The sequence below is a fragment of the Myiozetetes cayanensis genome, unplaced genomic scaffold (genome assembly GCF_022539395.1).
Source record: "Myiozetetes cayanensis isolate MyiCay16 unplaced genomic scaffold, myiCay2020 scf6-25, whole genome shotgun sequence".
In the NCBI taxonomy this organism is placed as follows: domain Eukaryota; kingdom Metazoa; phylum Chordata; class Aves; order Passeriformes; family Tyrannidae; genus Myiozetetes; species Myiozetetes cayanensis.
In genome coordinates this window covers 48,469,796-48,482,292 of record NW_026087853.1, presented here as the reverse complement: position 1 = coordinate 48,482,292, position 12,497 = coordinate 48,469,796, and the positions used below count along the sequence as shown (strand labels likewise).

At 44.3% G+C, this 12,497-nt stretch overlaps 1 protein-coding gene and 1 long non-coding RNA gene across 18 annotated transcripts in view; one reads left to right on the top strand and one right to left on the bottom strand.

Annotated features, from left to right (window-relative positions):
- Positions 1-12,497, bottom strand: part of LOC126650715 (uncharacterized) — a 45,087-nt gene that overhangs the window by 21,706 nt on the left and 10,884 nt on the right. For 13 of the 17 annotated variants that reach the window (XR_007631473.1, XR_007631472.1, XR_007631480.1 and 10 more), the window contains 3 exons: positions 3,043-7,987; positions 1,663-1,739; positions 15-101 (listed from right to left, as the gene is read on the bottom strand). This is a non-coding gene — a long non-coding RNA (uncharacterized LOC126650715). Of the gene's footprint in view, positions 1-14; positions 102-1,662; positions 1,740-3,042; positions 7,988-11,961; positions 12,228-12,497 lie in introns of all 17 variants that reach the window. The other 4 variants (XR_007631477.1, XR_007631469.1, XR_007631471.1 and 1 more) reach the window with 4 other exon arrangements.
- On the top strand, positions 2,584-6,312 carry MYOD1 (myogenic differentiation 1). The gene is made up of 3 exons (XM_050335846.1): positions 2,584-3,587; positions 5,007-5,085; positions 5,646-6,312. The coding sequence occupies exons 1-3, from the start codon at positions 3,033-3,035 to the stop codon at positions 5,894-5,896; spliced, it is 885 nt and encodes a 294-aa protein (XP_050191803.1). The 5' UTR covers positions 2,584-3,032; the 3' UTR covers positions 5,897-6,312.

Genomic DNA, 12,497 nt, shown 5'->3' with positions numbered 1-12,497 from the left:
TTTGTTAATAATACCTGTCTGTTATGTATAAGGTGAGTCTGTCCATGCTTCTCAGCGTAAGTACAATCTGCCTCTGACTTCCCATCTTCCTTTTCAATCACCTCATAAAAAAAAAAAAAGGAGATGAAGGATGAAATGTGGAACAGGTATAAGGGCAATGGTGCTTGTAGAAACTTTACAAATTCTCCTTCTCTGCTGAATGCTTGTTCGTACACACTCTCAGTGTACTTCCAAAGCAATGCCCAAACCATCCAAACACAGCAGCTCTGAACAGCTAGTTCCCTCAAGATATTCCAAACTGGAATCTCTGGAGAGACCTAATCTTTACTGAAATTATGAATTACAGCCACAGAGGCTTCCAAAGAGCTTTAACAATAGAATATTTGTAATACTCGCCATAAGCACTAGCTATGGTTTCTGACTCTCAGTGAGGAATGCACTTAAAGCCTCCAAGTGGAGATCATGCTGTCCTTCATCCTCTTCACTATGGCCACATAAAACTGAGATAAGCATTTCTGGATTTGTTCTTTGCAAGGACTTTTTTTCAGGCCCCACTGTATAAGGCAACATCTTTCTGGACAAATGTGGAAATACTGGAAAGTAGATGTTAGTTCTGATGGCAGCGGCAGGGAATCACAGAATTGTTAGGGTTGAAGGGACCTCTGGAGGTCATCTGGTCCAACACCAGAGGAAGGTGTCCTCAAGGACACCTTCACTGGAAGATCACTGCACGGAATGCACCATCTGGTCATGGTCTTCTCCTGACCTTTGCACTTGGGTGGGTTCATGCACTTAAGTGCATTCATAGGCAAATACTGGCAAACTCCTCAGCGTGCTTGTCGAAGTCCCACCATTTGTTACCACATTGCCCAAGGTAAACACTACATGCTCAGGTACCAGAGTATCTTTTCCTGAGGTTACATACAAGCTAGAAATGAGCAGTGGCAGAATAGGCTACAATACTGACTAAGTATTAGATAAAATTGCCTTTTCCACAGATTAAACTAATGGTCTGGAAAGATTTTAAATGTCTAGAATGGGTCAGACTGCCAGCACCAAGCCTTGATATCCCAATTTACATGTTTAGTTGTTACAGTATGTTACAGCATACAACTATTTCTCATTTATACTTACTTTGCATTATTGTATACCTGGCACTACTTTGAATACAAATTATTTTTACTTTATTAACTGTTCAATAAAGATTTTAAAATAAATCATAGTATTCCTTCTGGATCAAAGAACCTGTGTAATAACAGTGAAGTGTTTCCACAAGCTTGCCACGCTAGCTCTCAGAAAACAGCTGGGAGATACATTTCTAAATGTGTAAGGGTGGTCAATAGCCGATCTCCTTGGGACATATCAGTTTTCACCACTGGATACAGTGAAAGAGCGGACTTGTATAGAGTCCAAAACATATAGGTTTATCGTTAAATAAAACTTTTATCTTTTGGGGATAATGACAGAAGGTGACTTATAGTTTTTACTGTTGTCTGTACTTGAAAACATTTAAGTAAAGAGAAAATGGGGATTTCTGCAGATTAGGAATTTTTGCAAAAAAAACAGATCATGTAACAACAAAAGAAACCACCATCACAACAACCCCTATGAGAAGTCATAGGCACATGGACTGGGGATTGATAATTGATGGATGTCTTTTACCTTTTCAGATTCTGTCAGTCCTTGCCCCACTGAAGACAGAGCTTTGCCATTGATTTTGAAAGAGTTGATATTTATAACTGCAGAACAGAGATTAATTTTAGCTCTTCATACATCAAAAATATGCATAACTATTTTAACCATGAAGTCAACAAAATCATGTAGTTGAGTTACTGAAGTGCCTCTGAAAAGAACCTAATTTCTCATATCAAACCATATTCCAAAATGGAGTAAAAACTATTAGCACCCTTGAGAGGCATTACCAAACCCCATCCTATTCTATAGAATCATAGAATCAGCCGAGTTGGAAAGGACCTGAGATAACCAAGTCCAACCCTTGGTCCAGTACTACCAAGCTTCTCCAAGCTCCAAACTGCCACTGCTAGAAATAAGCACTTAATGCACAAGCAATCCAACTGCAGTGCAAAACGCCTCTGCGCGGGGTCGACTCCACCTCTTCAAAGGTTTCAGAATAAAGGTAAACAGAGGCTCGAGCTGAAAGAGGAACCTGAAATGCTAATTTACTCAGGGACACCTGATTCCCGACGGGAAAAGCCGACACTGCCCCCCACGGGCGGCCCGGCCGCCTTGCGGGTCCCGCGGCCACGACCTGCCCGTCGCGCTGCTCCCGCACGGTCCCGGGTGTCCGCCGCGCCTCGGGGCCGTGCGGGGCGGCTCAGCCCCGGCTCTCCGCGGTGTCCCCGGCCCTGCCACCGCCCGCTCTCACGAATGCCCCCGCAGTAGTTACCCTCGTGGCCGCAGAGCCGCGGCCGGCGCGGAGAGACCTGTCCCGGCGCTGGGGGCTTCTCCCCCGGGAGAAGCCAGCGGAGCCGCCGCCGGTGTGCGGTGCCGTGCGGGGGCAGCGGGGCGCGCCGCTGTTCCCCCCGGGGCGGGCGGGCGGCGGTCCCGGCACCTCCCGGCAAAGGGACGCCTCGCTCCCCCTGGCGCACTGGCAGCGCGGGCTGCTTGGAGCGAAAAAGCGGGGGGGGAAGAGCCCTCCGCTCAGCCGAGCGCCCGGGGCGGCTGAGCTTGGGGCTGCCGGGCTCAGCGCTGCCCCAGCGCCCGCGGGACACCGCGCCCCCCCCGCCGCCCCGGTCCCCGACCCGCCCGGCCGCGCCCCCGACCCGCCCCGTTCCGACCCGCCGCGCCGGGGGGCTCGGCCATAAATACGGCCTCGAGTGGCGCTCCAGGACCGGCGCGGCTGGGGAGGGGGCCGGGGCAGCAGGCAGCGCTGGTGGCCTCGCCCAGGAGAGGCTGCGAGGGTCTCTGCTCTCCGCACCCGCCCGGCCACGGAACCGCCCCGTCGAAGCCCCCTCCTTTCTGATCCCCTCGCTCTTCCCTCTGGCCCAGCCGCTGTCCCCTCCGCTGCCCCCATGGACTTACTGGGCCCCATGGAGATGACGGAGGGCTCCCTCTGCTCCTTCACGACTGCTGATGACTTCTACGATGACCCGTGCTTCAACACATCAGACATGCACTTCTTCGAGGACCTGGACCCCAGGCTGGTGCACGTGGGGGGTCTTCTGAAGCCCGAGGAGCACCCGCACCACCACGGGCATCACCACGGGCATGAGGAGGAGCATGTTCGGGCACCCAGCGGGCACCACCAGGCTGGCCGCTGCCTGCTGTGGGCGTGCAAGGCTTGCAAGAGGAAGACCACCAACGCCGACCGCCGCAAGGCCGCCACCATGAGGGAGCGGCGGCGGCTCAGCAAGGTCAACGAGGCCTTTGAGACCCTCAAGCGCTGCACCTCCACCAACCCCAACCAGCGCCTGCCCAAGGTGGAGATCCTGCGCAACGCCATCCGCTACATCGAGAGCCTGCAGGCCCTGCTGCGGGAACAGGAGGACACTTATTACCCTGTGCTGGAGCACTACAGCGGGGAATCGGATGCCTCCAGCCCCCGCTCCAACTGCTCCGACGGCATGGTGAGTGCCCCAGGGAGGACTCCCTGCCACCAAGGTGCCCTGAACACTGTCAGTCCAAACCTGAGCAGGGCATGTCTCTTCCTGCCTTTCCTATAGCAGCTGCCTTCTGTACCTCTCCAGGCAGAAGACAAAGCCCTTTCTCATGCCTTGAACTCCCACAGCAAAGGGAGGTGGGGTTCCCACATCCCACAATCTCAGGGTAACAGGAAAAATCTTTTACACACTTTTTTCCCTGGGATAAGAAGTTAAGCAGGTCCCCCTGTGTCCTGGGGACTTTGGAAAGCACTTTAGGAAGTTGCCTGGGATGGGTACCTGGGGGCATGGTGAGGTCTGAGCCCTGCCTGTGCTCTTGTATCTCCTAAGGCATCTCTTGTGTCCATCTTCTGCTGTATCGTTATCTTTGAATCCTCTATGGATTCAAAGCAGAGAAGAAGGGCCCTCCTGGACATAGTAGCTACACGGGAATCTTGTTTTCTGCCTTTCATCAGGATAGCAGGAGGAGGGTCTAAGCAACAGGACTTGTTTCTCTTGACCCGTAAGAAAAATGTTCTCTATTTCTCTTCTCACTCACTTCATCCCCTCCATAGACATTTACTAGCAATGGGAAGGAGAATCCAGGCTTTCAGTGGTGTTTGTACCTAATGGGAATGGGAGAAGAAGGGTGAGGGCCCAAGAGGGTGTCTCATCATCATATCTTTTGACTGGGACTATAGGTTCCAACTCTGGTCTGACTGTGGGGTGTGGGACACAGTGACTGGAGTGCAGGACAGATGTCTGGATGGGATATCAACAGCATTTTAAAACTGGAGATTGTTTTCTGTGCTCTGGTGGAAATAATCATTACTGAGTTGAATATCTGTGATTATGAGATAGTTGACAGGTTGAAAAAAAGATTTACACAAATGATCCCTCTTTTAACAGAAAGAGTAATTTCACTGGGGATTCAAGTAATGGAAACAGACATATTGGTCAGTGTTTTGGAGCTTTTTCTGTACAAAATGGAAATGGGAAAAGAAACTAAAGGCAATACAAAGGAACAAGGGTAGACAGAGGCTTTTTAAGAGGAACTCATGTTTTGAAAATCTTCAAAACTAACTAAAAGACCTTATTGTCCTTTCAGTCTCCCTGTTCTAAACTGAAAATACATGTAAGGCTGTATCTGATCAGAATGCTGGAAGGCCTCATATCATCTGTAAAGCTTCAGCATTTGATGCAGTAGTGGTAACAGCTGTGCCACATAAAATATTCTGGATCCCCTTCTAGCTGTTATGTTCTTCCTCATTCAAAGAAACTACAACTTGATGGCATTTCAGCCAGGACTGGAATGATGGCCCAGACCAAGGACTGAAATATGAATTTAGATGGTTATTGGGATTTCTGTAAGGGCAGTGACCTCACTCAGATTTCTCTCTTTTCCAGATGGAGTACAGCGGGCCTCCTTGCAGCTCTCGCCGAAGAAACAGCTATGACAGCAGCTACTACACGGAATCACCAAATGGTGAGTACGTGCCGTAACAGCAGTGTGGAACACGGAGACAGAGGCAGGCAGTGCAGCAAACTGCCCTGTGCCTGCTCTGTCTCCAGCTGGGCTGAAAGAGGAACCTGCCTTTCCAGCCAGCAAGCTGTTGCTGCTTGAAGGGGCATTGAATTTCCTCTAGATGTATTTGCAAATACGAGTATATGTTATAGCTGCGTTTCCTATTTTGCAAATACAACATTTGGATAAAAGTATTTTCCTCTCTGTAACTAAGTTTCTGCGTTTAACCATGTTTTGCATGAAGATTCTTCCTACTCTATCAGTCTTTGATTCAAACTGGAGAAATTTCGGATTGATTTCAAATCTTGCCTTTCTATGGACTAAGTGAAGCCATGGCCTCAGAGCAGCACATTGTGGTTGGGCCTCTTCCATTTTGCAATTACAGTCTCTCTTTTCTGATAATTGGCATCCTTCACTAATATTAATTTCCTCTGAAACTTCACATACTCACAAATGTGTAACTGCCTACTGATGTTAAGTACCCACTGGATAATCTGAGCCCCTTTCTGTCTGTTTTTTAGATCCAAAGCATGGGAAGAGTTCTGTTGTCTCCAGTCTCGATTGCCTCTCAAGCATTGTAGAGAGGATTTCCACAGATAATTCCACATGTCCTATACTGCCTCCAGTGGAAACTGTTGCTGAAGGGAGTCCCTGTTCCCCCCCAGAAGGAGTGAGTCTAAATGATAGCGGAGCCCAAATTCCTTCCCCCACCAACTGCACCCCACTTCCCCAGGATAACAGCAGCAGCAACCCCATCTACCAAGTGCTGTAAGGGCTGGTCCAGCTGGACTGCACTGAAAACAATTTGCTCCATCTGGCCATGCTTGAGACCTGCCTTCTAAGATTGAAAAGACTTCTTAAGACTTATTCCAGTTTTAAAATATCACTCAAAATTCCTTCAAATATGTAACTTTTCAAACCTGTATCACTTCAAAAATACACATAGTTATTTATTGGTTGTTAAAGTTATTTAATATGTCTAGAGATAAAATTGTATACCACGAAATGGCCAATGTTTAATCTGGGCTGTGGGGAATAGGAACCTAGCTCTTGAATGTGGAGGAAAATGTAAATCTACAACAGTAGTGGCATGACAGATCCTTCCTATTAGTCCTGTTCTGGCCAAAATAAGGTTGTGGACCATTTTTTTTTAACTTTTTGTATAATTGTAAATAAGAGTTGCTTTGCCAAAAAAAAAAAAAAAAAACCAAACAAAAACAAGGATAAAAAAGAAAATAAAGAAAAAAGAAACAAAATCAAAAATTAAAACAAAAAGGGGTAAATTTAAAAATATTTAATATTGCTTGGTTTGTTGTGTCAAACTTTAACTTTATATATTTATACGATGTGATTGCCAAGAATGTTTTCAACAGTATTCTAAATAAAGACCCTTATTTATAAAATCTGTGGTGTTATCTTGACTTTCATTAGGGCATCTAGAATTACTAGTGCATTTAGGAGTGGTATTAGATTGCTGCCTTGGCAGGAAGAAGATACAGGCTCTGATTCAGCAAAGAAATCAAGAACATGCTTCAGTTGCACTGCTTTCAACTACTTTGCATAAATATGTTGCTGAAAAGGGATCTACTTTCTCCATATTCTATCTTGGTGATTTCTAAACCAAGACCTGGGCATCATAGGTCATTATTAAAGGGATCAGTAAATAAACACGTTTCTTCTGCTGCCCCCAAAATTTACAATTATATTATAGCACTTGGTCTTACAAAAATATATTGAAACTAGGGATCACAAAAAATTAGACTCTCCAAATTCCAGTGCAGCTACTGAAACTTAAAGTCATACAAGAGTATCTTACAAGACCCAAGTACTACATTTTTGGACAAATGTTCCCATTTTTTCATTCAACTTCTAATTTTCAGGTGTTTGTAACACACTCATGTATTCTCAGGTATTAGAAACTAATTGCAAAGGATTTTTTGTCGTAAAGTTCAAGTTATAGATCACAGTTTTCCTCAAGTTCATATTGGAATTTAGGCCAAAGATAGGCAGTTTTAATTTGGATTTGAACTTTATGCATCTCTGGCAGCACTGCTCCAGGGATTTACTTCTTGTTTAGAGCTCTCTAAAAATAACCAGTGGGCTGTGTTTCATTCAGTATATATGTGTAACCTTGAAAGCTTTCCATGCAACTGAAAAATGTTAAGCCCTGAGCAGGTTGTCATTGGAAAGTAACCATCAGGGCACTTCTGCTGGATAAGAATATTCAGCAGCTACAACCGGTGTGAAACAACCTATGATTTATGGCTTTTGTATAAACATAACAGTAAAATAAAAACAAAAAACACACTGAAAACCAATCTAGATATCGTCATCAGCTCTAAATACTGTGATGACAGATTAGTCATTGTATTCACTGTTAGGTCACTATTAAAGAGGGAATTTGTACAGCTCTTACCTTTCAAGCAGAAAAAGTAAAGAGGGAACAGTTAATTCCAGGGAATGTCTCTGACTCCTTTAATCATGTGTGGCCTTGAAGATCAATGTTCTGCGAAGAGCAAGCTGCCCTGTGTTGAACAGAGCAGCGCAGTTGCTTCTCCTTCTTCCTGTGGCAGAGTTGTGCTCCAAGCTTGCTGATTTTCCCTGTCCCAGAGGCACAGAAAAGGTAGCAGCCATGGGGATTTCTTCCACATCCAGGCGCTTGTGGTCACGATTGATGATAAATCAGTGTCGAGGCTCAGGACCATTCTTGTGGAGCAGGCCAGGCTCCCACGGATCAGAGGAGATTTCAAGGCAGGACTGCCCCCTCAGCATCTTCAAAGTCCAACTTCGTAAAGGTCTCCCATTGGTTTCACTATGTGCAGAAAACACTCCATCCCACGAAGATTGGGCTTACCTCTTTCATCTTTCCATTAAAAATAAAAATCAAATTAATTTGATTATGTGCTTATTCATACTAGCATGAAACAGGAGGGTCTCTACCGAGGTCAGAAAAATGGCCCAGGTTAGTTGGATGCCTGTTTACAAACACTAAAGAGAGACAGCTGCCTCACAAATCAGGGCCTCACACATCACCAACATTTTCACTGCCTTCAGCAAACACTTGATCAGGCCCACAGTGCAAAAAATACTTTTGTGAAATATTAAAGATCTTGTCATACCCATATAATTTGAGGTTGGTAAAAGTATCAATTTTACTCTCATTAAATGGCAACCAACAACATTGTGCCAGCTCAAGAACTACAGAGGCTCTGTATATACTGGCAGCACACAGTTTATGCCTGCCTTGCCAAAACACCCCACTTATGTGGGACACAACAGGGCGTACCTGGCTGTAAAGCTGGCACGGCAGAGCGGGCACAGAGCGCTTGTGCTCAACAATGTACACGTAGTTCCATGTGAAGTCATGTATATTGCATTTCACTGATTTATTTTAGCACCCAAGTTTCCACATACTGATGTTAATGTTACAACAGAGAACAGGCATTTAGCACATCCCAAAATAGATGGATGGATGATGAAGAAAAAATACCCATAGATTTCCTATGCAGAGCCCACCTTTCTCCCTTTGATGTCATTGAGAAAGGTCCACTGGAGTAGGGCCAAAGGCTATCGATGCTAATAAATACATTTTTAGGTTAAAAATATATTTAATTTGGGACTTAAATAAGGAAAATTTTTCCCTGTGTTATTTCTTCCTGTTTCTTTCAGAGGTAATATGTTTAAAACAAATGCCTGGACCTTCTCTACTCCCTTGTGCATCAAGAGGACAGGAAGTTACTGACAGAAGTATATCGCAGTCTGTGAGTAAGTAAATATTTTGCAGGTAGCAATATTTGATTCAGAGCTTGAGTATAGTTCTGACAGGGCTGAGGAGCAAATGTAAAACTGATCCAGCATTTACTAACTTTGGTTCTTAAACTAGGCTTCTGAAGATGTATTTAAGCATTTAGGGCTGATCCTACGAGACAAAGTCCAGCCTGCCTTGGTCTACAGAAACACTGCAGCATGGGCTACAAACAGTCTGAAATCTTCAGTTTATGCTACTCAGGTTCCAGTTCAATATTCTGCAGGATGGAGAACCTAAAGAAAGACAATCTGAGTTTAAAAAATCTGAATCCCGCAGATTGCACGGACATGTAAAGCCTGGGAGAAACTGGGGGTGACAGCAAACCAGACCATTCCTTACCCCCAGGTGCCTTGACAGGACAGTATAGAGCCCACCTGAATAGGGGTTTGGAGCTCTTCATTAAAGATATTACAATTATCTGATGTTTCATATGGAACACTGCCTCCAAAGGGAAAGTCATCCAGATACAGTTCAAGGAAAGTAACTGTCTTTGAACATAATGATAAGTACGTATTTTAAGAATGTTTGATTTGATTTGGTAACTTTGGAAAGCACTGCATGACAAACCTAGTATTACTGGTTTATCTTATTCAAACTATTGCTAGGGAAAAAGTGAAGAGGAATAAATTTATACTTCACTTATATATGGTAAGTGCTCTTATTTTAGATTTTATCAGGTAATTTGCATCAATGAGAATGAAAATGATCCTTTTTCTACTTTGAATATTTCATAACAAAGTGCAATAAAGTTGCTAGGTTTTCAAATAGCAATGTTAAACACCATTTCCCATATTACCATTGAAACTGCTACAGCAATTTTTCACATGCTGAACATTCAATTTTAGGGAAAAGATATATGAACTATTCCTGATACATTTTTTCCTTTTAAAATATTTCTTAGCTGTATCCAAAAATATTAAAGAAATATTGACAGTTGCTTTGCATCAGATGCTGCCCTTCTAAAATTACTTGTCATTTTCAACTCAAGATAAAGACCTTACAAACCGCCATGAATGTGGAAGCAAAAACACTTTTCATTTTACATTTCGTATTTTGCAGGGATATTTGAAAGGTTCAAATTATGCAAAGGGAAAAACCTGCTCATTTTACTTATAAAAATAGTATTATCATCTTCAGAAGAACTACATCTCAGAAGACAAGGAAACATTTGTACCTCATACCCCATAAATTTTAATGAGAAGAAATTAATATTTCCTATTTGTTTAAAAAATTTCAATTATTTCCTTGAAACCAGTGGCAAAACTTCCAACTTCAGTAGGAATAGTTTCAAACCACTGCACAGAATGTTGTCTGAGATAGCGTTCAGATAGCAGTGCAAAGCCATGACAAACTCATTGCTGCGTCCCTTTGCTCGTGCTCTGGTCGCTGACCCGTCTGTATCACAAGGCCTTCAGATACGCAGCTCCCCAGAGCACAACCCTCTGAACAAGCTGCCAGGCCTTAGTGCTCACCTGATCTTGAAAATACAAACCAGAAACTATCCCCATAATAGCACTGAAAGCCTACAACCGTTCCAAAACGCGTGGCTGACACGGAGCCTGTGATAGCAGGAGATGGTATGAAGGTCATCGCGCATAACTCGCATGTGGCAATCTTGGCTTCGCAAGCAGTAGGTGGCAAAATGGTCTTTGTACAGTCAGAGTGCAAATCTCTGACAACACGTCCTAGAGATCGTCTTGTGAGGCATATCCAAGTGCCTCTTTAAGCACTATTTACTAATGCTTCTTAGCTCACCTTCCCTCAGCCTTTCAAATCACTTTTTTTCCACTAAAACTGTTGAACAGTCAAAACTTCCTCTTGTGACCAATGCAGTGTGCTCCCCTCTCAACAGGTTTGTTGCACAACTGGGAATGCCATTAAGTGGAGACCTTTCAATATTTGAGATTTCAGGGCTAGTGAGGGAAAGAATGGTCCATAGCATAACACAGAAGAGCCTCCAGATAGTCCTTTCTCTCTCAGGACCCTCTCAGGTCCCACAAGGAATTAGGAACATGTCTGGCATAGAGCCACTTGGACCAGTAAAAGGAATGCAGACATTTCCCTATGGACACAGAAATCTCCCTATTGCATACACAGACACTTCTGAATTCAGACCTTAACACTGTAACTTAATGGTGAAAACTGACCTATTCTGTAATCACTGGGTGATAGAAAACCTCAGGGTTTTCCCAATAATACAGTCAGCGTGGCACTGAACTCCCATTTTCTCTCTAAAACATCAATAACTTTTATCTTCTACAAGCATCTTAACATCAGCAAGGGTGCTATTTTATGTAATAATCAATAACCTCATATTTATCAATAGGGAGGCAAACACTGTAAGTATTTATAAAAAATTTACTAAAAACTCTGACAGACAATAACCTTGAGGATTGAGAGACATTACTCAGAAGACCGAGGGAGGTTGTGGTTTTGGTTGGGGTGGTGGGGTGTTGTTTTTTTTTTGTTTGGAGTCAGATTCATTCAGAGGTCTGTGTCTTGGCACAGTTACCTAGTGCTGCATGTCCACTGCAGTAAAAGGGGGTCTCCCAATCTCCACAGTCCTCCCTAACACAGCTGAACTGACCTTGAGCCTTTTGTGGTCCAACAGCCACATCTGCTGGGCAAGATGTAAACTGCATTTCTCCCTGAAATTGTCACTTAGTGAATTCCATGTTCTATCATCTTCCTATAATGGAAAATTTGTTGGCGCAGAAACAGCAAAAATATTTACAGTCTTCATTCAGCACCTGGAGCCCCCTACACTAGGAACAGCAGGAAAAATATATTGGGAAAGCCAAACTCTTCCCTACCAAGCACCTTCTACAAAAACTGAGAGGAAAAAAATGTAGGAATAGTTTAACTGGATTTTTTTTTTTAATACTGCACACATTTGGGGTTACTACTCTATTTCATTTTGTTTTAAGTAAAAAAGAAAGACAAAAGGGAGAGAGAAAATGGAAGGTCTCTGAAAGCATTATATGGCCTATTCTGTTGAGCAATGCTCCTGAGGGAGACAGGTTGCTTACCAGAAGGCGGGTGGAGCAGATGCACAGGAAGAGGAGATGACAGCAAGACCACAACGCAATCTTCTGGTGACCAAGCCCCTCATTAGGGCCCAAATCGTGGTCAGAAGATCAAGGGAGGTGATTCTCCCCCTCTACTCTGCTCTGGTGAGACCCCACCTGGAGTGCTGCATCCAGTTCTGGGCCCCCTAGCACAGGAAGGACATGGACCTGTTGGAGTGAGTCCAGGGAAGCGCCACCAAGATGATCAGAGGGATGGAGCACCTCTCCTATGAGGAAAGGTTGAGAGAATTGGGATTGTTCAGGCTGGAAAAGAGAAGGCTCCAGGGAGATCTAATTGCAGCCTTCCAATACCTGAAGGGAGCCTCCAAGACAGATAGAAAGGGACTATTTTCAAGAGCATGTAGAGACAGGACAAGGTGGAATGGCTTCAAACTGACAGGTTTAGCACAGATATTAGGAAAAAAATCTGTATTTGAGGGTGGTGAGGCACTGGAACAGGCTGCCCAGAGAAGCTCTGGATGCTCCATCCCTGGAAG